The sequence below is a fragment of the Centropristis striata genome, chromosome 11, assembly GCF_030273125.1.
Source record: "Centropristis striata isolate RG_2023a ecotype Rhode Island chromosome 11, C.striata_1.0, whole genome shotgun sequence".
Classification (NCBI taxonomy): Eukaryota; Metazoa; Chordata; class Actinopteri; order Perciformes; family Serranidae; genus Centropristis; species Centropristis striata.
In genome coordinates this window covers 15,712,182-15,734,417 of record NC_081527.1, presented here as the reverse complement: position 1 = coordinate 15,734,417, position 22,236 = coordinate 15,712,182, and the positions used below count along the sequence as shown (strand labels likewise).

General features: G+C 40.4%; 1 protein-coding gene and 1 long non-coding RNA gene across 4 annotated transcripts in view; both read left to right on the top strand.

Annotated features, from left to right (window-relative positions):
* Positions 1 to 5,168, top strand: part of LOC131981115 (ephrin type-B receptor 1-B) — a 170,674-nt gene extending 165,506 nt beyond the window's left edge. For all 3 annotated transcript variants that reach the window (XM_059345422.1, XM_059345421.1, XM_059345423.1), the window contains exons 13-16: positions 175 to 324; positions 2,221 to 2,414; positions 4,042 to 4,197; positions 5,030 to 5,168. In XM_059345422.1, coding sequence (XP_059201405.1) covers positions 175 to 324; positions 2,221 to 2,414; positions 4,042 to 4,197; positions 5,030 to 5,138 — 609 coding nt within the window. In that variant the 3' untranslated portion in view covers positions 5,139 to 5,168. The remainder of the gene's footprint in view (positions 1 to 174; positions 325 to 2,220; positions 2,415 to 4,041; positions 4,198 to 5,029) is intronic.
* Positions 5,169 to 5,209: 41 nt separating this feature from the next.
* LOC131981117 (uncharacterized) lies at positions 5,210 to 9,287 on the top strand. Its single transcript, XR_009395273.1, has 2 exons — positions 5,210 to 6,523; positions 8,843 to 9,287. It is a non-coding gene; the product is annotated as an uncharacterized LOC131981117 (long non-coding RNA).
* The last annotated feature ends 12,949 nt before the right edge of the window (positions 9,288 to 22,236 follow it).

Genomic DNA, 22,236 nt, shown 5'->3' with positions numbered 1-22,236 from the left:
CTGGATGAAACCAGTAAATTCGCCCCCTGCTGGTATTTCCGGGTTTGGCTTATCTTTTCTAACCTGGAGGTTGTCGCCTTGGTTACAATTAAAAAGAATGATGCCAGTAAAGTATTTTGGAAACCTGAAATGTCATTGATTTCACCTTCTTGTGTTCCTTTCTTCTTTCCTTAGGGTGGGAAGATCCCAGTGAGGTGGACAGCACCAGAGGCCATCGCTTACAGAAAGTTCACCTCAGCCAGTGACGTGTGGAGCTACGGCATTGTCATGTGGGAAGTGATGTCATTTGGAGAGAGGCCTTATTGGGACATGTCCAACCAGGATGTAAGTGTTTATTTTGAAATGAAATGTGAAATGTGTTGACTTTTTAGTTAGTAGTGATGTCACTACCATTTCTTCCAGAAAAAGCAGTTTTTGCAGGAAGTTAAGGTGTCCATTTCATGGGATCTTTAAGAAAGATCATAAAGAGGGACATTTATTAAGTTGAGTGTTATCACTTTTCTAAACGTCCATGCAGTAAAAACAGAAGTTTGAATTTGAATAAAGTGCCTCATTAATAGGATGGCCATTTCCGTACAGATGCGGTTATACTATCTTTTCACCCCATAGATACACAATCAAGGATAACTCATAAGAGAGGAAGCTGTAATAAATCACACATTTTTATCAGCTCCCATCTCATAGTATCATCACTGGAGATGTCCTTGACTCTGACTTTGAAAGCAGACTTATTATGGACAGTCTCACACTATCCTCTTTCCTTCCTGGCCAGCTTTTGAGAGCAATGAATGATTGCTGAGAGCCCTGCTTTGTTCCCCATGTCCGTTTGGATAAGGTCCACACACAGACTCCCACAAACATGCAGGCACCAACACAAACACCCACAACTATTGGATATAGTCCCATACTATGAGGTCTCTCTCCCTAAGCTTGCTTAGTGAGACAACTAGCCAGCCATCAGGCCTCTATGGACCCTGCTCCACAAGGACCGTCCAACCCAGCAGATGTTGCCTCAGTGGGCCAGCAGCAAACACTGCCTGGTGGGACTAATGCAGAGAAGAGGACTGGCACTGCACAGCATGTCCGGCTGCTCAGTCCGCACACACACACACACACACGCACACACAACCACTTCTCCATATGCACCATTTGTCAAGATTGTGCTGAGTTGCACTCAACTCCGGGGTGGAGTTGGCAACCTACAGAGCAGCCTCTAATTTTTAATGATAGTATCTTCTACGCTTGATTTCACACCAGACCCTTATCTCGCAACGATGCATTTTTAAGAAAAGATTACATCTACAGACAGTATGGATATTTGGATATGGGTGAGAGCGAGGTCCATCAATGTGCAATGCAGCAATCTGGGCGATCTGTAGTGTTTGTTGTGTCTAGGAATTGTGTCTGCAGCTGCAAAGGGAGAGTTCATTCCAAAATCAAAATACATATTTTTCTCTTACGTGTAGTGCTGTATAACGAAGTAAATTGTTTGGGTGTGAGTTAGTCCGAGTGTTGGAGCTATCAGCTGTAGAGAACACTTTACATCTAAAGTGTTTTCTTTGGGTATTTATTACCAACCATACATTATAGCTAAAACACTGTGAAAGGTGGACACTAATAAGTCTCCAAGTGTGCCCCAAGTTCTGATCAAACTTCGGTCAACTCCTACAAAATACTTCATTCTAACTCTGACTACCATGAAACTCTTAGTAGTGTCTCCTCTCTAACAAGGCCAGGATAGCCTGTGCAGCATCTAAGAGACATGTGTCAAGTGGCTGTGCTTCACAGTGTTAATTATATGCAATCTGCCCATTCCCCAGTGACTTCTTTCTACAGTGACACTGCCTCTGCTCTCCTTTTCGTCTCTTTCCTCGCTCTGTCCTCCAGGACTGGCATATGATTGGCTGGAGTCAGAAGGAAGGGCACATCAGCCTGAATGCTAACTGTCTCTTGAGTGGCCAGAGGGAGTGTGTCTATATGGGGCGGGGGTGGGGTGTTGTTGAGGCAGAGATGAGCGTGTCAGGATTACAGAGTGGATATGCTTAATGTCATTAGTCGGTGCAAACTCAAATTAGTATTTTATTTTTAATGAAGTATATTATTGACAACCAGCCAGCTGGTAAAAAAACACTGTAACTGACAGCAATTAGTTGTAATTACTGTATGAAGTGTAATTTATAATATAACCTGAGCCTTCCCCTTCCAACCCTTTTCCCCTAGGTGATTAACGCCATTGAACAGGACTACCGTCTGCCACCGCCTATGGACTGCCCCAGTGCTCTTCATCAGTTGATGCTGGACTGTTGGCAGAAGGACCGTAACGTACGACCCCGCTTTACCGACATCGTCAGCACTCTGGACAAGATGATCCGTAACCCCACCAGCCTCAAAGCTGTAGCCAACATCCCTGCAGTGTGAGTAAAAACACTTTAACAACACATGACACATGCATTCACCTTGAATACTATATAGTATGTCCAAAAATAGAAAAAACATCAACAGTGTAGTTTGTCTATAGAATACGTCCATACTATAGTATGTAGATTTTTATCAAAAATGGTCAAATTTTAAAATGCCTAAAAATGCTTAAAATGTGTCAATGATAGTCTGTTGATACATATTAGAGCATAATATGGCCAGAAATTACAGAAAAACACCATATTTTGGGATGTCCAAAAATGACCCACTTAAAACAAAGTTGTACTTTAGTATGTCGATTTTTGTCAAAAATTGTCACATTTTTTAAATGCCTTAAAATGCTAGAAATGTAGTGAATAATAGGGCCAAAAATGACAAAAAAACACCATATTATGGGATGTAAGTCATACACATACATACATACATAAGTACATACAGGAAATTCTTTCAGAACATCTTTCTTCAGAATGTTTAATCTTTTTTGAAGAGCAACATTGGTTGGGATTCGTTTGGAATCGTGTATGGGTACAATTTAGCCACTACTGTACAACTTGTTTTGGGCAGTTACTTCACCTTTCCTCGAAGATCCTCTCAAACTAGGCCAGATTGGATGTGGACTTTCTCTGAACTGTGAGCTTCAGGTTTCTCTGCAGATTTTCTGTTCCAATTTCCAGGCTTTGGCTGGGCCACTCAGGGTCATTCAGAGACTTGTCCTGAAGCCACTTGTTTTGGCTGCTTGTTTTGTGCTGCTGCCATGTTGAAAGGTGAACTTTTGGCCCCTTGTAAGTTTGAGTTTGTGCAATGGAGCATGTCTTTCTTCAAGGTCCCTCTTGTATTTAGTTCAGTTAACTGTTTCTTCAATTGTGACCAAACTTCCTAATATCTGACACAGAGAAGCCTCACCACAGCATGCTTCACTGAAGTGACAGTTTCAGCCAGTGGAGTGGTGTCTAGTTACAGCACTTGGCATTAAGGTCAAAAAGCGAAGGTTTCATCTCATGATACCAGAGAAACTTTGTATGCTTTTTGGTCCCATGTTGTAAAAAGTAGGATTTCCATTTCTTTTTTTCTTGTAAAGCAGGTCTAGGTGCTATATAAATGCTGTGAAAGTATGAAAACACTCAGAAATGCACTCAGTCTGGATTCAGAAAGGATGTGATGTCACAACTTTAAATAACTACACAAAAATCCCTGGTGAATACAGGTTTATTCAGACAATATCAGAGAAAGGGTGTTTATTTTAACATTACAGCAAGTAAAGCAGATCCAAAAATACAAGTATGAACCTGAAAATGAGCATTACAGGTCTCATTTAAAACATTTGAATAGACACAGAAATAGATAGGTAGGTAGCTTTGAAGATAGAGTGTATAACAGCAATATGCAGTTATAAATATTAAGGGGTCAGAACACTTTCCAAAGCCAATATTCACACTGTACACACACGCTCAGTACACACACTTTAGCATTCTCCATCATCCTCTTTACACCTATGCAAATGCCATAAACACAGTTTCTCACCTTTTCTTTAAGTCTTTAAGTCTTGCTTAATATTGCATCAAAGATCTGCTCTATACTTACCTCCTCATATTTTCCCCTCCTCCATCCCTCTCCTTCCTCCAGGCCTTCTCAGCCACTGTTAGACAGATCCATACCTGACTTCAACACCTTCAGCTCAGTGGAGGACTGGCTCGCTGCCATCAAGATGAGCCAGTACAGAGACAACTTCCTCAACTCAGGCTTTACCTCCCTGCAGCTGGTGGCTCAAATGACCTCAGAGTGAGTTCACCTGCTCGTGTGCAAATGAAGAGTTCCAAACCCATATGGCACTTGATGGGCACACTTGTGTTAAATGACTGAACGTCAAGTGCGTGTATTTTTAGCGTGAATGCGCCCACTGACTCAAGTCTTTGAATGATTGCATCAAAGTAAAGCCTCTATGGGTAACACATAAAAATGTAACTCATCAGAACAGAAAATTACACAAAAATATTTCCATCTGTGCTTTTCAAGTATTATGACTACTTTCTAATAGTTAAAGATGTTTCTGCACGATTTTCCAAAATAGATAAGGATGTACATCCTTTAAATACACATTTTTAATATTTCTTCACAGTCGGTTTTTGGAGTATTTCAAAGCGTGGGTCATGACGGCATTCCTTGTAGCACTTGTAGTACCAGTTGACACAAATATTGCCCTTCATTTATTTTAATTAACAATGTTGCTTGGTCTACCAATTTATGTGAAAATGTAAAATCATTCTAACATTTTTTATTAAAAATGTATGCTCGGGGCTTGGTGGCATTTATGCAGTCTCTTTGCAATGCAAAGCAACATGCATTACTAAGTCTTCTCTCAAGTGATAGAATTAATTTTGTAAATTTGTGTTTTCTGTTCATTGCCACTAGCTTTCCTCCCTGAAATTGCACCTTCATATAGGGTGATGTTAGGCCTGTAAATGCACTAGAAAATGATTGCCATTTTTGCAAGTATAATCGCTTCACTCAAACGATCCATTCCATGTCCAATATGATGGAAAGCCTTTCATCTATTGCTTCAAAATATGTTCTTGCTTTTCAATTTTCTTTCTCTCTACATCTTTTTCTTCAGGGATTTGCTGAGAATAGGAGTGACCCTGGCAGGCCACCAGAAGAAGATCCTCAGTAATATCCAGTCCATGAGGGTGCAGATGAGCCAGTCACCCACGACTATGGCATGACTACAGGGGGCGCTGTGCCACGGAGCGGGCAGCATTCGCAGGACCAACAACAATGGGAGCCTTCGAATGACCCCCGATCCATCGGAACGCGCCAGAGTCGAGACTATTGTCTTAATCTAATCCACTACCATGACAACAGGAGACCAGGGTCGACACAACCACATGGCTAATAGCTATCACACTTCATGCAATCCACGCCAGGAGTTCAGGGTCCAGACTTGTTACTGTTTCTCCATATCTATGAAAGTAAGACATATATCAGTTGCTGTGGTTATGGACTTCCATTCATATCACTGTAAACCAAAACAACTCCAACAATCCGACATCGACACAGGGGGATCTCTCACAATTTCAGACTGTATGGTCAAACGAGTGATATTGTACTTCTATATTATCTGGACTAGCAGATGTTAAAATTGTAAACAGAAGTGTGAGACATTTAGAAACAACGTGTGACCTGTGATTTTACCGTCGTCAGTGTGTGCAATGAAGATGCCTTGACCTGGCCAGAAATAAGTCCCAGAAGAAAAAGCAATTACCAGTAGGAATAATTAGGAGGAGAAGAATACAGGGATGTACAGTGGAGCACCATTTTCAACTTTCACATCATCTTTTGCTCGTTTGAAAAATTTGAAAAATGTATCGTAAATGGACTGGTTGGAAATTCAGAACCAGTTATATTTTTGTCTTTTACCATCTGTTTGTTTGTTTGTTTGTTTGTTTTTATCACTATAGCAAGATGCCGCCCACTCGTATTTTAACTTTAACACTACCTGTGGAGTCCTGGGTGGAAGGCCTTGCCAAAGGACTTCTTAACCAGCCCCACCCAGATTCAGAGAATATAAATATGTTTATCTCTTGCTAAATATGATTATATCTTTCATAATAAACCTTCATATTGAAGGTGATATGTATGAATATGTATGTACAGAACTCTCTGCTTGCATTTTTGGCAAAGACATGTTTGTTGACTAGATTGTGATAGACACATGCAATGTGCAGATTCCCGACTGGTTCCCTTCGGCTGACCAAACAACGGACACTGGGTTGAACTGTACGTTTCCCTGTTGCAGGGACACAAGGACAATCCTGACTGAATCTAAACCTGAGGAAACATTAAAGGAATTGTGGGCGATGAATTGGTATTGTAGATCTATATGAAAATTGCTGTAGGAGTTAAAATAATTGAAAAATATCCATTTATTGGAGATCATGTTTAATGTGGGTGTACACATGCCGTCTCTTGCTGGTGAGCACTTACTTGTACAGATATGTTTTATGTTTTTATTTCTTTCTGTTCTGTTGTTGTTGTTGTTTGTGTTGGGAGTGTTCAGCACCATCCAGAGGGGAAGGAAACTCCACACCTCTGCAGGCCCAAATCCATGGTAAATACCCACTGATCCCACAGGAAAAAACACTACTTAACTTTAAATGTATTCTGCAACTAGTAGATTTTATTTCAAGCAAATCCAGTTAGTCTTCCTCATGGGAGCCGCAAATAACTTGGACAAGGCCAGACTCGCTGCAAATTTGAAATGCATAGGAGAGCAGCTAATCAAGGCTCTGGAAATCGGAGAGAATCAGCATCACTTCTCTACACAGTGAAAATGAGCATCTGGGCTGAGGTTTGCCAACAGACGCCTGATGCCATTCCGATGAACACACTGGCTTAAACAGCCCACACGGGCACACTGCTCACAGTGTAGCACAGCCTTCCATAGACTGCTGTAGCTAAGCTGCTGAGTAAATCTATGCACTCACTATGTGCTGCTGCCATATGGGTAGGCAGGTTGAGTGCAAACGCTGTTGTGCCACAGAGAGTTCCACGCATATATGAATCTCTCCATAAGTCTTAGCTGCAGGAATTGGTGTTTGGAAATGCACTCTTTGGTAGTATTTGATTGCAAATGTCTACATTGTTCCCAAGAGATGCTGTGGATGACTGTCTGTGAAATTACACTGCAGTATTTGGAATATATTTTGAGGAGAGTTCTGGATAGTGCACAAGGATGATTTTTTTTTTTAGTCTGGGGATGGTCTTTTTATGATTGCTATGTGATTGGTCTGTGCAATGTGGTAGTGTCAGGGCAGCTTCTGGATGAGTAGTGGTGGTTTTTACTTTTTTTTCTTTCTTCTTCTTGCAGGTCGCGGGTTGCTTCAGGCTCAGGCTTTTGAGAAAGCTATGAGGAATTGTTGTTATATTTTATAAATCAAGTTTTGTCAAGTGTTGATGAAATGGTAATAACAACAGTGGCCTTAAGAAGTGGGAGCAAACTGACCTGAATGTTCCGGTGGTAATACTCCTTTGACATGTAGCCATGGCAGCAAAGTCTCTTAGCTCACAGACAATTATGATGAGCTATTGTAGCATCAATTCTTTGCAGTAGCTGTGACCCTGCTGAAATCCCTTTTGGCCCTATTTGAAGAGACATGAGTGAAGATGGTTTTAACCACCTTGCATCCAAAATTAGAAATTGATGGCAGGCCCATTAGCAGATTATTAAGTATACTCACCCCCCTCAAGTCATCCTCCTCCTCCCTCTCCACTGTCTGTCCTGCCCTCTCTCACTGGCTGCTGCCGTTAACTGGCACATCTCCAGCTCATTCATCCTGGGTGTAACCAAGCTGTCCTGGGCCGGGGCTGGGGCTGGACTGGGCTGGGCCAGGGCCGCCCTGGCCTGAGAAATGGTTGGCTTCATGCTCCAGTGGGTCCAGGCAGGGGTGCAAACACCTGCTGGGACCCCCATCTGACAGGCATCTGATCGGCTACGGGGAGGGAGACTGATGGTGCTGTCAAAAAACAAATACACACACACTAGAAGGAACCCTCAATTATGTTATGCCCACGTCTGGTTTCCAGGCTGATGCTTAATGAAGAGAAAGTGGGCAGAGACCCGACAGAGTGTGTGCATATGTGATAGAACGAGGGGGAAGAGTCAGTTTACAGGAAGGTGGAGTCGCAAGACAGAAGTGGCATAAAGAAGGGATGTTAGATGAAAGTCAGAAAGTTACCTCATTGAAGTGAATCAGCGCCTTTCTTCTTGCAGCCGAGTTTATGTGGCAACACTATAATGTTAATTTCTTTGGTTTAGTTTGGTAATGCAAAATACTGTAATCAAGCAACTGGTTTGGCTCATGGGCAAAATCAATTGCTTTCTCTTTTCAATTCTCCAAGTCACTGATTTACCAAGTATTCCTAAATATAATCACATGCTTCTTCAGATTGGCATAAATCCCTTTCGCCGAAGCCAATGATTCAATTTGAATGCATTAGTCCTCTATTCAGCTCAGTCTCATGTATTTGCTTTTCAACCCAAGAGCCTGTGAATGAGATGGTAGAGTGAATTCATTATGCAACAGTGTAATTCTCCATTTGCTCTGTTTGTCTTTGTAAATATCTGACTGTAATGACACTCCAGTGTGATGAATGGAGAGGCGGGTCGCCTCCCCTCTCTGAAAGGCCGTTTCATATGGAAGCCATTCATCACACACCGATACAAAACACAAGAACAGAGCTAGTTAAATCTTTCATGGTGCTGTAACTGTCAGAGAAGTGACCAAGGATCCTTTTAGTAGCAGCTTTTATACCATTTATAGGTCAGAACAGTCGAAGCCGTGTTCACCTGAAAATTACCTGACACGACACCCTACAAAACTAAACTTATTAAACTACTCCATTCTCTTTTTTTCTTCTTCTGTTTCAGACTGTGGACTCAAAGATTTACACGCATATAAAACAGCACATACAAAACACACACATACACCATGAACACTTGGAAATGCTGTGGGCAGGAAGAACAGGTGAAATGGGACCTTTCCAGGATACCAGTCACAACCTCCCCTTATGGTACACAATGGATGGTGGAGCTGAATATGAGTGTGCACATGTCATTGTTTATTTGTGTGTGTGTGACAGAGTATGTGTGTGTGTGCATATTGAGCACATTTGTGTGTACAGACATTTATGTGTGCACAGGTACATTGTTAAAAAGCGTGACTGGTTTCTTTTCTTTTTTCTTTTTTTTTTGGTTTCTGTATAGCTACCACTTGTAAATTGTGACAAGTATGTGTCAAGAGTTTGTAAGCTGTAACTTTCTGAGAACTATTGTACTAAAATGCACTCAATAAACGCCTTGGAAAACAAGTCAATCACTTTATGGTCTGTGACTCAATGGGCTATAATTCTGTTTTCATTAATGGTGAGTCAAGAAAGCGGAGAGGAAGGGTTATTATCCAGTAACACTACTGTCAGCGCTGTGCGTGAGCGTGACGTCTAAAGCTTGGTTTCATAATGGCTAAGGAAATAAACAGCATTTTGTCACCGCCGGTCTGGCTGGCAGCACGTGTTAAAAGCCATCAGCCACTAATAAACGAGCCATCACTCGAATAACACACGAACCCAAAAAATGACTCTCCAAGAAAAGTGACAATATTTTGACAAACTAGTAGAAATTATCTTCCCATCTCAACTCTTATCTGTGTCTCGAACACACACTTGCAAACACACACACACACACACACACACACACACACACACAGACAAAAACACAGTCACAGCAGTCTTGTAAATTCCAGTTGCAAGAGACTTTTAGAGCACTTCACACACTGTACAGAGTGTTACACAGTAATGATATGGTTAATGGGGTGAGTTGAAAGATGTGGGGATGTATCCAACTCTCAGAGTTCCTCCATAACTGTTTATTGTCTCTAATTGATTGAGAATATCCAGCTTCATATCAGCGGAGAGACTGCTGTGCTAAACCGAGAGGAGGCCAACATGATTCATGAAACAGTTAATTTTCTGTCTTCTCAAGTTTGTGATATTAAACAAAGTGCTTCACTCGTCACTTAGTCCTATTATGAGGGCGTATGCAATGATGTCACTGAAGAGGTGTTGGAGAGTCTGCTGTTTTCCTACAAATCCTTGGACATGGTGTTGATAAAAAATATGACAATCTTTGAATTAAAGGGTAACTTAACACCCTATTACTCTTAAAAGGGCATTTCACTGCCCTCTCTCTCTGGCTGAAAGTATCAATATTGTTTTTACCTTTCTACATGTGTGGTGTGCCTGTAACCCCACTTAACAGTGATGTCACAGGGTGCTGTGGCAGTTTTACAGAAACTTCTCAACATGCAGATCCTATCTTAATTATTGTCCTGATTTAGTCATTAGAGATGAACCGTTCCTTAGTCAGTATTCCTATATTAACTTGCCAATCCTATCTTAATTGCTTGGTAATCATGGTAATCAGGGTTAAGTCATGATTTATGGAAAAAAGCCATTACAGATTGACAGGTCAATATTCAATATCCCTGTCTTAACTTAAAGGGGGAAAATATTAGTCATTTTCAGGGTCATATTTGTATTTTAGGTATCTACTCCAGCAATTTTAAATAAGTTAATGTTCAAATACACATCATATCTTTATTCATTTTCTGTTTCTGTCCCTTTAAGCCCGCCTCCTGAAGAAGCCCAGTCTGTATACGTCTGATTGGCTTCTGAGAAAATATAGTACTCCTTTGCAAAGTGAGTTCTTATTAACGTATGTGCTCAAGCACACAAAGTGAGTTTTTCATAATATGTCCCCTTTAATGGATACACGAGCATCATGTATTTTCAAACTCTCCCAACTTTAGGATATCTGTTAATTTGCCCTAATTTTCACTTCAGGTAATTTTAGCTAACCATTAAATCATCAACATCAATCTTATTCACTTAGAGGCTTATGGCAGACATGGCCGAACATGTTGTGTTACAAGCTATTTTAATGTTTAATTAAACCACACTCCTATCTAAAACAACATTATTACAGTACAAATTGTATTTCAACATATCTACAACATTGATCATACTAGTTAATCCTTAAGATATTTACATTTTTTAGGAAGTTTTAGTGTCATTTTTAATATTAAATAGTTGAATTGTATACATTTTGCAGATATCTGCATATTTACTCAATATTTTCTATGTTTCATCATATTTCAATGAGAAAAACTATGGTTTCAAAGTTGTTTAGCTTAGCCTGATGACAAAAGTAGCATTGGTTTTGGGTTAACAGACATAACTGATTTCTTAGGGATTCATAAATTGAGATAAGATGATGTAAAATAAGTTAATATTCCTAAAGTTAGTCAGCATTTGCTTCTGTACTACCAAATTGGGAAAAATCCTATCTCCCTAAGAGTTGGGATGGACGTTCCTGTAAAACAGGTAATATATAGATGTAGATGTAATATAAAGGTAATAAAAAGGAATGTAACATTGTTAACGGAGGGGATTTGAGAATGTGGCTAAAAAAAAGTCAGAGCTGGAAAGAAATGCAGGCAGTCAAACAATCTGGAGGTTTTAAACAAACAGCCAAGTTAGCTTAATCGCTGGAATGCTTGTTTCTTTCCCTGCCAGAGTTTTTTTTAGTAATGTTCCCAGATTTCAGTAATTACTCTGGTGAGTAAAATGTTATCATAACATAACTTAACATAACTTAGAACTTATGGCCAAATCTATAAATATATGGTCAATGAAAGAAAGAAAGCCTCCTTCTGACATATTACCACCAGTTCACAGGAGAAGCCATACTACACAGGAGACAGTTAAAGGTCATGTGAATGCTTTACATGCACTTGTAGAGCTCCACTAATAGTTAAATAGATGTAATGACCATTGATATGGTGATGTTCTTTATGGTATCCGTCCTCTGCGCCTTTAGCTTAATTGGACCTGTTTGTCACTTTAATCGGAGCAATTAGATGGTGGAAGATATGTGCCCTTGTGACGAGGAGGTGTGAAAGCTACACTTTTGTGTGTAAGAGAAATACGATGAAATAGACCGAGTGAGGATGACAGAAAGCCAAAGAGATTAAGATAGAGATGTGTGTGGAGAGGGTTCTCTTTAAAGTATGCTTCATCCGTAACAGGGTGTTTATCACTGATGCGGGAGTCAGCTCACTTTATTTCACATTAAAGTCACAGGAAGTTTGAAAAAGTGACTTCTCAGCAGCAAATCTCTGCCTTAATCAATATTCCCTGAGCAATCACCTGCGAGAAAGGGATTGGTGCACAGCAGGGAACTCCTGCGGAGAGAAGAGGAGAGAGTTGGAGAAAAAGCAATCCATCCAGCGGTGCAGATCAGAGTGTGGGAGTGAAAAACTTGGAGTGAATACTGAGTGAAGGACAGCGGAGGAACATAGTGAACTTATAACCATTGGACAAATGATGGCACAGAGAACGTCCTGGCAGGGAGAGAGAGGAATGATCCTCAAGCCCTTTTTCTTTCTGCTGCATTTTTTAAAGACATTATTTAGCAAAACATGGAGAAGAAAACATGACGAGAGTTGCGTCGATCCCCAGTGGCTGGTTGTGAGATTGTCCGAGGACTAAGTCTAATCTCTGTGCTTGTTGGCTGCCGAGCTTCAGTAAGCTGTGCATATTTACAGTTATCTTGGGGGTCTAGGAAAAGCCCACAGCAGAGACTTGAGTCTGAAAATGGTTCACAGCTCTGCGGGGGACTCTGGTGTTTCTTGAAATGCATAATTTTACAAATAATGTAATAAAGCATATAAATGGGTGACAAATTCCAAGGAAAATCATGAGCCACCACAGCAGCTTTGCAGCAAACCAGAAATACTAATGGCTGGATGAAACGCAATTCTTTAGATAGTCCCACGTCTTTTGGGGGTCCAGAAATAATATTACAGAGGACCGTGTACTGCAAAAATAAAACTGAAACAATGAGAGGTGATTAGAGGAAAGTACCATGAATATGCTGATGCCATAGAAATGTTCAGTTAGAGCTTTGCAAAGGGGTCAACCATGGTTGTTTTAAATGGGGGGAGAAGAAATAAGAGCATTCATCAGCCTGCATTCTACCGGAAATATCAACAGGGGGTGCTGACGAAGGTTGCACCTTTTTGGAAGCATTTGGGTCCCATCCATTTCAATACAAAATGAGAAAACTTCTCACTTGATTTATTACCTCAGAATTTTTTTTAGGACAACACTATGGTCTCAATCGCTAGTAAAAAATCTTCAAGACAATTTGATGGTAATAGTGTAAATAATTGTCCAGTTTAGAATAAAATAGAAGTTAAAGTATCATATGATTATGGGCGTGGCTACCTTTGATTGACAGGTCACTAACGAGGCGATCCATCATCAGGAGAGAAGCAAAGTAATACTTATCCTTGACACTGTGTCAATAAAGTTTTTGTTTTTTAAAAAAGGAAGTTTACCGGTTTTGTCTCAAAACTTTGAACCTTTCACACCGTATTTTCACTTAACAGTTTTTTAAAAACATTTTGTTCATTAAAATGTCTTGTTCAGCGTTTGGTTGGACTAATAGACACTCCAAGGAGTCGCTGTTAATTTTTCTTAGGTAAGTAACGTACATTTAATGCTTTCTGCTAGCCAAAATGAACATTCCAGTTAATGCTACAGTTAATGCTAACATGGATTAGCAGCGACTTCTCTCAGTCAGGTTGAGGTTTAGAGAACAAGATGGCGACGAGTGTAAAACTGAACTCGATGCCTCATACGGGCAGTCCACAAACCAATGGGTGAGGTCATGGAAACTACGTCCATTATTTATACAGTCTATTGGTGAGGCTGAGTCTTGTGAAAGACAAAGAATCTGAAATTTCTGGAGGTGTTTGTGGTGAATAGTGCTGCCTGGTCATGTGAATTTTGTAGCTGGTGTGACTACAGCCCGAGGGAAACACATTCTATGAAACAAAAACAGTAAATGAGTGTGAGACTGTCTGTTTTTATTAACAGTGTTGGGGCTCATGTAGAGCCCTCTGACTCATGCAGCTGCATGTGGTCTGGCTGAACAGGTAATGACCTTCAGCTACTCTCTCTGCCTTCCTTTTTTCTTTGTGGAACAACATAGCTAATCCCGCTCACTTCATTCCCTTGTAATGATGGAGAATTTGCATTTCACTTGTTCAGTAATTAAGTTATTGATGGACCTCGGTGAATTCGCTAAATGCGGAAATACTGCTTTGCTTAATCAAGACGTCATTCGCAAGATTCAAAGTGTATCTCTTTTAATAGTCGAGGACATTTCTCCTTTTGTGTATAGGAAGAGAGATCCAGCACCTGGGTCAAATGAGATTTTATGTCTCGGAGGAGTTCATCAAATTTAATTATGATACATATAATTACCAAAAGCAATCTTCTGTGTGGTAGGAAAAATCATTTCAGAGAGATGTTGGCACCTGCAGGGGTAAGGCGTAATTTAGAGACAGGCTGGAGTGACAGCAGGAAGAGAGAGAGGGAGAAAGGGACAGGAACAGGTGATTGCTGTATACTCCGCTGGGAAAAAACGACAGCAGCCTACTATAAGAGCCTCGAAAATCACAAAAAAAAAAGTAAACCCAAATTAACAAATGTTACTGTCACTCTACTGTTTTGTATCATTTTGGATTACAAAAGTACTTTTGACAAGTATTTGATTTTGCTTGATTATGAAAACAGGGCCATCTTTCATCATAGCTGCGCTTGGGAGAACATAAACAACAGCCTTGCCAAATCCAGATGTTTGTAAATGAGTTGGATTTATCATAACAATATGCGAAGAATGAGAGTTGTACAGCAGGTATGGAGTGAACAAAGGGAGCAGGAGGAAGAGGTGAGTTATGATGGCTCGAGGATCACAGCTGTAATTGGTTCTTTCAGAGGGTGAGAAGGGGAAGGGGTTATGAGGAGGGACATTGCATTACCCCTTCCACACACACACACACTGCCTCACAAGCTCCCCACCCATCCCAGAAACCCCCCGCAGAGTCTAATCCCGCACAGAGCCGCTCTCAGCTCCGCCCGCCTTCGATTGCTGCAAAAATCAATGAAATATTTTCCCACCAAAATGAAGACGAACAATGGATGAGATCCGCACGTCAAGGTCTTCCTAATTAGAGAGTTCACACAAAAGGGCTCCTTTGCTTTTACGGCTTGCAGAACAGAGGGAGAGAGCGGCCAGTAGAGGAGAAAGAACGGATAGTGAGTGATGAAGGTCATATGCTTCCCACTCGTTGCTCCCATCTCTCTAAGATCAACTTCATAACTCATAACCTTGGCTGCCATCTGATCGGCCTCCACGTTTCTAGCCATAGCTGTGCACACAGCACGCCATGCCACAAGCTACAAGCTTTTCCTCTCATTGTCTCCTTCCCTGATGTGTAAAGAGGCATGTCACAGTGTTTTATAACATCTAACCCCTTAAAATGGAAGTGGAAACCCTGCCATATTGTTATATTATTGAAAGGCCATCTGAAGTCTTTGCTCTGGGAGAGTGCAGAAGGTAAGGTAAACTGTGCAGAAATTCAACAATGCCCTTAACTTGACTGCCCTCACAGGGTGATGCAAGAAAGCAGATGATAACAGACAATGCTGACCTCTCTCTAATGAGGGCATTGGGATAAAGATATGTAAATCTCCCACAAAGTTTGCCTTCAGGCCTTTATGCCAAAGAGGACGGGTACACTTCACCTCTACTTCTGCTATTCAGCCCATACCTGTAACATCATGACTGCAGATGATTCATTATCCTCAGCAGCATTATGATACATAAATTGGTTCATCATAAAACATAGTACAACACTTTTTCCCTACACTTATAGCAACTTCTCAAAGTATGTGCTTCCAGCCAAGCATTACACAGTAGTGATGCATGTGAAGCGAAATTATGTAGAGCAGTGAAACATTGGTTAATGGCAGTCATTACTGCTCTTAACCAGCACCTGCCATCTTAACAGATGCTCATGGCATTGAGAGGTACGTTCCATAGACGCACTTCAGCTGGTATAATGGTGCATACTTGGTGAAGAGGGATACACTGCACAGTCATACTTTATGTGATGCTGTTAACTGGCTGTTGCAGAGCTCCAAAAGGAATATACAACATTTAGCTTCATGACTTGCCAGCCTGCCTTCACTGACTACAAAACATAAAATGTATACTTCTGGTCCCCAGTTTTGATCATGTCAGTTGAAGACCAAACCAAAGGTGCATCATACTAGTACTGGAGGTATTTGTGGGAAGCTAGAAAAAAGATCTCATTTGAAACAGTATGATTTAATTGGTAGCAACAGGCTACAAAAACTCTGGTTTCCCTGGTGACCTAGGAGTTAAGGTTTGGACCATAAACCTCAATGTCCTGGCAGTAATCCTGTAGGGGACTTTTATTGCATGCCATCACTTTTTCCTCTCGTGTTGGTGTTGTGTGATCTCTTTAATTTCAAATGATAAATAAAGGCATGGGAATGCTGAACATAATACAAAATAACAAAAAAAAATGGGGAAGTTCTTGCAGTAGGACATTAATGCATGCAACAAAACTCAAGTTCAAGCCAAATGAATGTGGGGAAATGATGTAAAACACAATAACAAGAGAAAACAGACCAAACACATCACCTCCTTAGAGGAGCTAACAATGTAGCAGTGGTGGAAGAAGTATTCACTGCAGAATTACTTCACTACAAATAAGAGTCCTGCATTCAAAACTTAAGTAAAACTAAAAAAGTACTTGCATCAAATTGTACTTAAAGTAACAAAAGTCAAAGTACTTGTTATGCAGAATGTCCTCACTCAGACGGTTATATATATGTGACAAAGTGGGTGAGAACTAGTGATGGGACAGGCTTCGGAGTGTGTGTCGAGAAATCCTGGAAGTTTTTTATGAAGCGCCTATCGAGGCTTGTTTCTTTAAAGTGACGTCACTGATGACGTTTGAAGCCTCACTGGTACAGGGAATAGTTTGAGTGTTGGCGTCAGGTTGGCGTGATATATCAACATATATAAAGCGCAATGGATCCCCGCAAAATTGAGTCCAAGCACAGCGGCAAAAATATTATTTCTTAATAAAAATGAATAAAGTCATCATCATCATCATCACCCCAGTATTCATAAGCACAATCACTGTCTAATCTTTGGAAAACACTGAAACTGTTTTAACATAAACATCTCACATCCTGTTGGATTTATTCAAACATTGATTGAAATCATACTGACATGTTGTTGTTTTTTTTACATTAATAGACTTTTACCATTACCCATAAATTAAAATGGAATTAAAAAGAATAAATTAATAAATTAATGAACCACACAAATTTAAACTGTTCTTTGCAGTGATTATTCCCATGCTGACAGTGTTGCAGACAGCCAGGAGGCCATCACATAGTTGAAATGACAATAAAGGTTTTGACCAGCAGGGGTTTGTGAGCACATGAAGCCTTGAGAAATTAAACTTTTTTTTAACCAATTGGATGAAAAGCTTCAAGGCTTCATGGGTCTTCATCTGGCCATCACTAGTGAGAACACACCATTTGTCCCTATTTTATCATGCCAGCTTTTCACATTTATTTAAATGTGCTTGTTTTGTTATAATTTAACCATATTCTATCCCGTGTCTGTTTGTGTTATCAGGCAGGACTTTTTGGTTGAATTAAAAAAAAGTTTCTTTTATTGTTAAGTTTAGTTCAGTCAGTAACTTCCAAGGATAAAAAAAGGAGGCACCCAGCCACTTCCTCGTTTTATACATACATCATCAGTGATGTCACTGGACTAGACCAAACAAGGAGGGGAGGCTGATTTAAAATAACTTATTTTGTGAAGTATTGCCATGTAATGACAATTCTGACTGTAATTGTTGGGACATGTGTTGTGGTTATGTGTTTAAGTGGGGTATTGATAATTTAAAGGATCCTCCAAATCCTTAGTATAATATATATATATATATATATATGGTGAGGGGGAAAAAAAGTCGTGATGGCCAGATGAAGCCCCACGAAGCCTTGAAGCTTTCCATCAAATGGTAAAAAAAAAAGGTTAATTTCTTGAGGCTTCACGTGCACACAAAAAAACCCTGCTGGTCAAAACCTTTATTGTCTTTTCAACTATTTGTGATGGCCTCTTGGTTGTATGCAACAGTGTCAGCATATGAATAATCACTGCCAAGAACAATTTAATTTGACTTTGTATGATTCATTCATTCATTCATTGAATCTGTTTTTGATTAATGTGTGGGTCAGTATGATTTCAGTCAATGTTTGAATAAATCCAATAGGACACAAGATGTTTATGTTAAAACTGTTGCAGTGTTTTCCAAAGATCAGGCAGTCATTGTGAATATGAATACTGGGGGGATGATGATGACGTTATTCATTCTGATGAAGAAACAACATTTTTGCCACTGTGCTTGGACTCAGTTTCGTGGGGATCCATTGTGCTTTATATATTTTTCATATATCACGGCAACACTGGAACCACTGCCTGAACCAGCGAGGCTTCAAATGTCATCAATGACGTCACTCGCCCTTAAAGAAATAGGCCTCGATACGCACTTCATAAAAGACTTCCTGGATTTCTCGACACACGCTCCGAAGCCTCGGCACAGTCTGTCCCATCACTAGAAAAAAGGATCTCTGTGTAGATCTGTGCACATGAAGTGTTGTTCAGAACTACGGTGAATTACTGTTTAGTTTTTTGTATATATCTTTTTGGCTGGCACTGTAAATAAATTCAACTTCGATTTCAATTCAATTTCGGATACTTGACAATGTTTCCAGAGTCTGCCTCCTACCATTTAGGCCACTTTTGTCTTGCTTTCTAACATATTCCTAATATTGGATTATTATTATTGATACATTAATGTAAGCAGTATGTTACTGTTGCTGGTTTAATTTTAACTGATTAATACACTGTTGGTGGTTGGTTGGCGGTTCAATTTTTAAAAAAGCCTTTTTTTCAATTGATCATATATTTTTTAGATTACCTGAAAGGTAACTAGCTAAAGCTGGAAAATAGCTGGAAACCATGCTGGCTTGTATTCTGCAAAATGTTACTAGATGCAGTAGGACATCCTTATATTTTTGACATTCTGCATTTGATATATGATGTTTTGTGCCATAGAAAATATTTTTCCAGCATTCTAAATACTATGATAGTATTAGTATTGGACAGCATGCATTATTTTCACTTACCTCCTGTGTGTTATCCAGGCACACAGATAGATTGGGTTTTATTTCCCAGGCTTGATAATATCAATTTTCTAGATTTCTCCTGTAACAGCAAAGATAATGGGCGTGAGTGAAATTTTGTTTGTGGTAATCAAAACATTAAAAATGCATAGAAATTACATTCAAAAACAACATGTCTTCCCAGAAGAAATGTCCCGTATTCATATTTTTTGCAGAAGGAATTACCCCATGACAGACCAACAATGGCTCAGACATGTGGATAGATCACTCTACGTGCCCACATTGTCCACCAAAAGCCTTTTGAGAGGGAAGTGACTACAGGTGTATGTTTAGAACTCGCTGTCATTTCCCTGCACTTCACTTAGCCACTAGAATCTGATGATTGCTGTGATTATTATGAAGGGCATGGAAAAATGATTCATATCTCATGCTGGCAGGAACCTGATATGTTGTTTTTAACCTCTAGGTGCACTCTATACATTGCTGCCTTCATGGATGCACTTTTTTGAGTGTTTCCATGTGTGTGTGTGTGTGTGTGTGTGTGTGTGTGTTGGAGTTAATGCGTGTGCATGTTTGTATGTGTGCCCAGATGGCGGCTCCTCTGTTGGGAGCATGTGTGTTGGTGAGCTGTAACTCAAGAGGCTGGATGGAGGACAGACTAAGTGGCTCTCAGGGGAGAGTCGATCGGTTGTTAAAGACAGTAGAGAGGGACACAACAGCCTCAGCGCACGCTAACAGCCAAAACAGACACACAGTCTTGGTTAGTGTAATTGCTATAGACAGGCAGCCATCTGAATGTCCTCTCTCAGTTCTGTCTCTCGGACATGCTCAAGGAGGCCTTTCACCTTTCTGCAGTCACTTCTGCCAAAGAACAGGATGGATTATAGTGACAGAAAAGTAGAAATTAATGGGTAAAATCTATTGCTATAGTCTGTGCTCTCGTCTCGGTCAGTAATTTACCCACCAATTCTCACACTGGACATTTTCAGTAGGTAGAGCTCCTGCCTTCTAGCAGGATATTCCGTAGATGTACTGTAACAATTAACCAGACAGCCTATGAAAGTTTTATGCTGTTTTAAATGAATCCATCCCTCTCTTTATCCATTACTACAGGTTTTTTTTTATCCCTCACAACCCTCATGTGTTTTCCCTGCTTCTCTCATCAAGAGTGATAGCTTTAATTGTCAAATCAGATGCCTTTGCTATGAGTGTTTGTCACAAGTCAAAGCTCCAAAAGCCTGGAGGAACAATGGTAGGAGGGACGGTGCCTTCAAAACTTCAATACAATTATAAGAATCTGTCTACCTAGAACAAGATCCCTCTTCGCCCCAACACCCACCCCTTCCCCATGATACCTCCCTATTCCCCCTACACCCACATGTGAGGCATTATCCAAAGTGATGAAAGGAGAAGAGGAATGCCAAATGATAACTAAGTCCCTCCAGACATCTCCATCCCATTCCCAACCCTGCCTCCCTTTCGACTGTCCTCTCCACTTACCATCTCCAGCAGCACCACCACCACCACCACCATCCTCATAAGGCTGGGAAATGCAGCTGCTGTCAGCTGCCGAGGGCCTCCAGGCTGATCTCTCACTTTCTGGAATGTGTTCTGCCATAATGAGCCCCTTCCTCCATCTACCATGTACTTCCTCCATCTTGTTTCCAAGGGCCCCACTCGCCTCCAATAAGAGCACACACGAGCTGATGAATGGCAACCGAAAGAAGGAAATGAAAAGTATTTTGCAGCTTGAAAGGGAATCTGATATATTAATTTCTTTCTCCAAAATAATTTTGCACTACTTAAATAAACCAATTATCATGGATAAAGTGCAGCAAAATCATATAAATGATATTAATTGGCTTTTAGGAGTGAAAATGAGTGACTGTTAATGAATTTATCTTTTGTTTGCAGGCACTACATTTGCAGATTATTCACTAAATGATGGAAACTCTTACTAATGATGAAATCCTCAGGGAGGTTTGGTCTGTGTATCAGAGGTTGCATGCAGCTGTGCTCAGCCTGTGTGCTTATGTTGACTCGTGACCTCTGAACTTGTGTCATTACTTACACCTGTCAGTCAGTGGAGGCCCGGCCTCTGGAAGGGATTTGTGACAGCTGAAGGGTGAATGAGACATGCCTAGCACCCTAAATCCAACACCCCGTACTCCCTTGTGGTTGCAATAATCATAACTCAACGGCTGACCTCTGACACGTCACTTATTACACCGGGGAAATGTTGGCCTATGTAAAAGGCACAATGTAGGATAGTATATCCAGCAAGAAGCATTGCCTTAGTGTATTCATGTTGGTAGCAGCCATCTAGCCATGCAACATTCCCTTATTTAACTTTTGATTTTTAGGTCAAAAATTAAATTTTTGATTTTAAGCATTTTTCTCTTTCAGAACTGGCTGCTTTGCCATTGTTGCCATCAAATTGTGATATTCAAAGGTCAACAGATCATTAGTTTCGTCATTAACATTTTCAAATTCTTCTTTAAAAAGACACATGCAATCATTGGTGAAATAAGTGCCATTTTTTCCAATGTACCACACAAAGGCCATTACAAGGTGCATGCGAATGCACATGAAGTCCCCGTCGGTGCATGCATTGTAGATGCTAAATCCCAGTCATCGAACATGAGTGAGTTTTTTCCCACTAAGTCATGACCCAACATGCTCTGCCTGTGATATTCTCATACTACCCTTAATCAATCTCACTCCTCATGTAAACCAAACCAATTTACCACCATTCCAGGGTTGAAATCTAGCATCTACCAGCCCTCTACAAGCTTTACTCCAGTGGTAGACCACAAAAAATCCTTCTCTGGTCCAAACATAGATATGTGGTTGTAGTTGTTCATTCTTAAAGTGAGCTCAAAGCATTCCTTGCTTACTCTTACAATGGGATTAGCTTGCTTAACATATTGAACAGTGTAGTGTTTCTCATTTTGACCCGCAGAGCTGGTAGCGAGGATTAGGTTAAATTTCGGTGAAGCCCACAGGCCAGGAGCACAAGAGGTTTAATATCACATGAAATGGGAACCAAGAGGAATGCAGGCTGGTCCTAGACACATAAATTATAATAGGCTGCATTGTTCAGCACTGCCCTCAGATACTGCC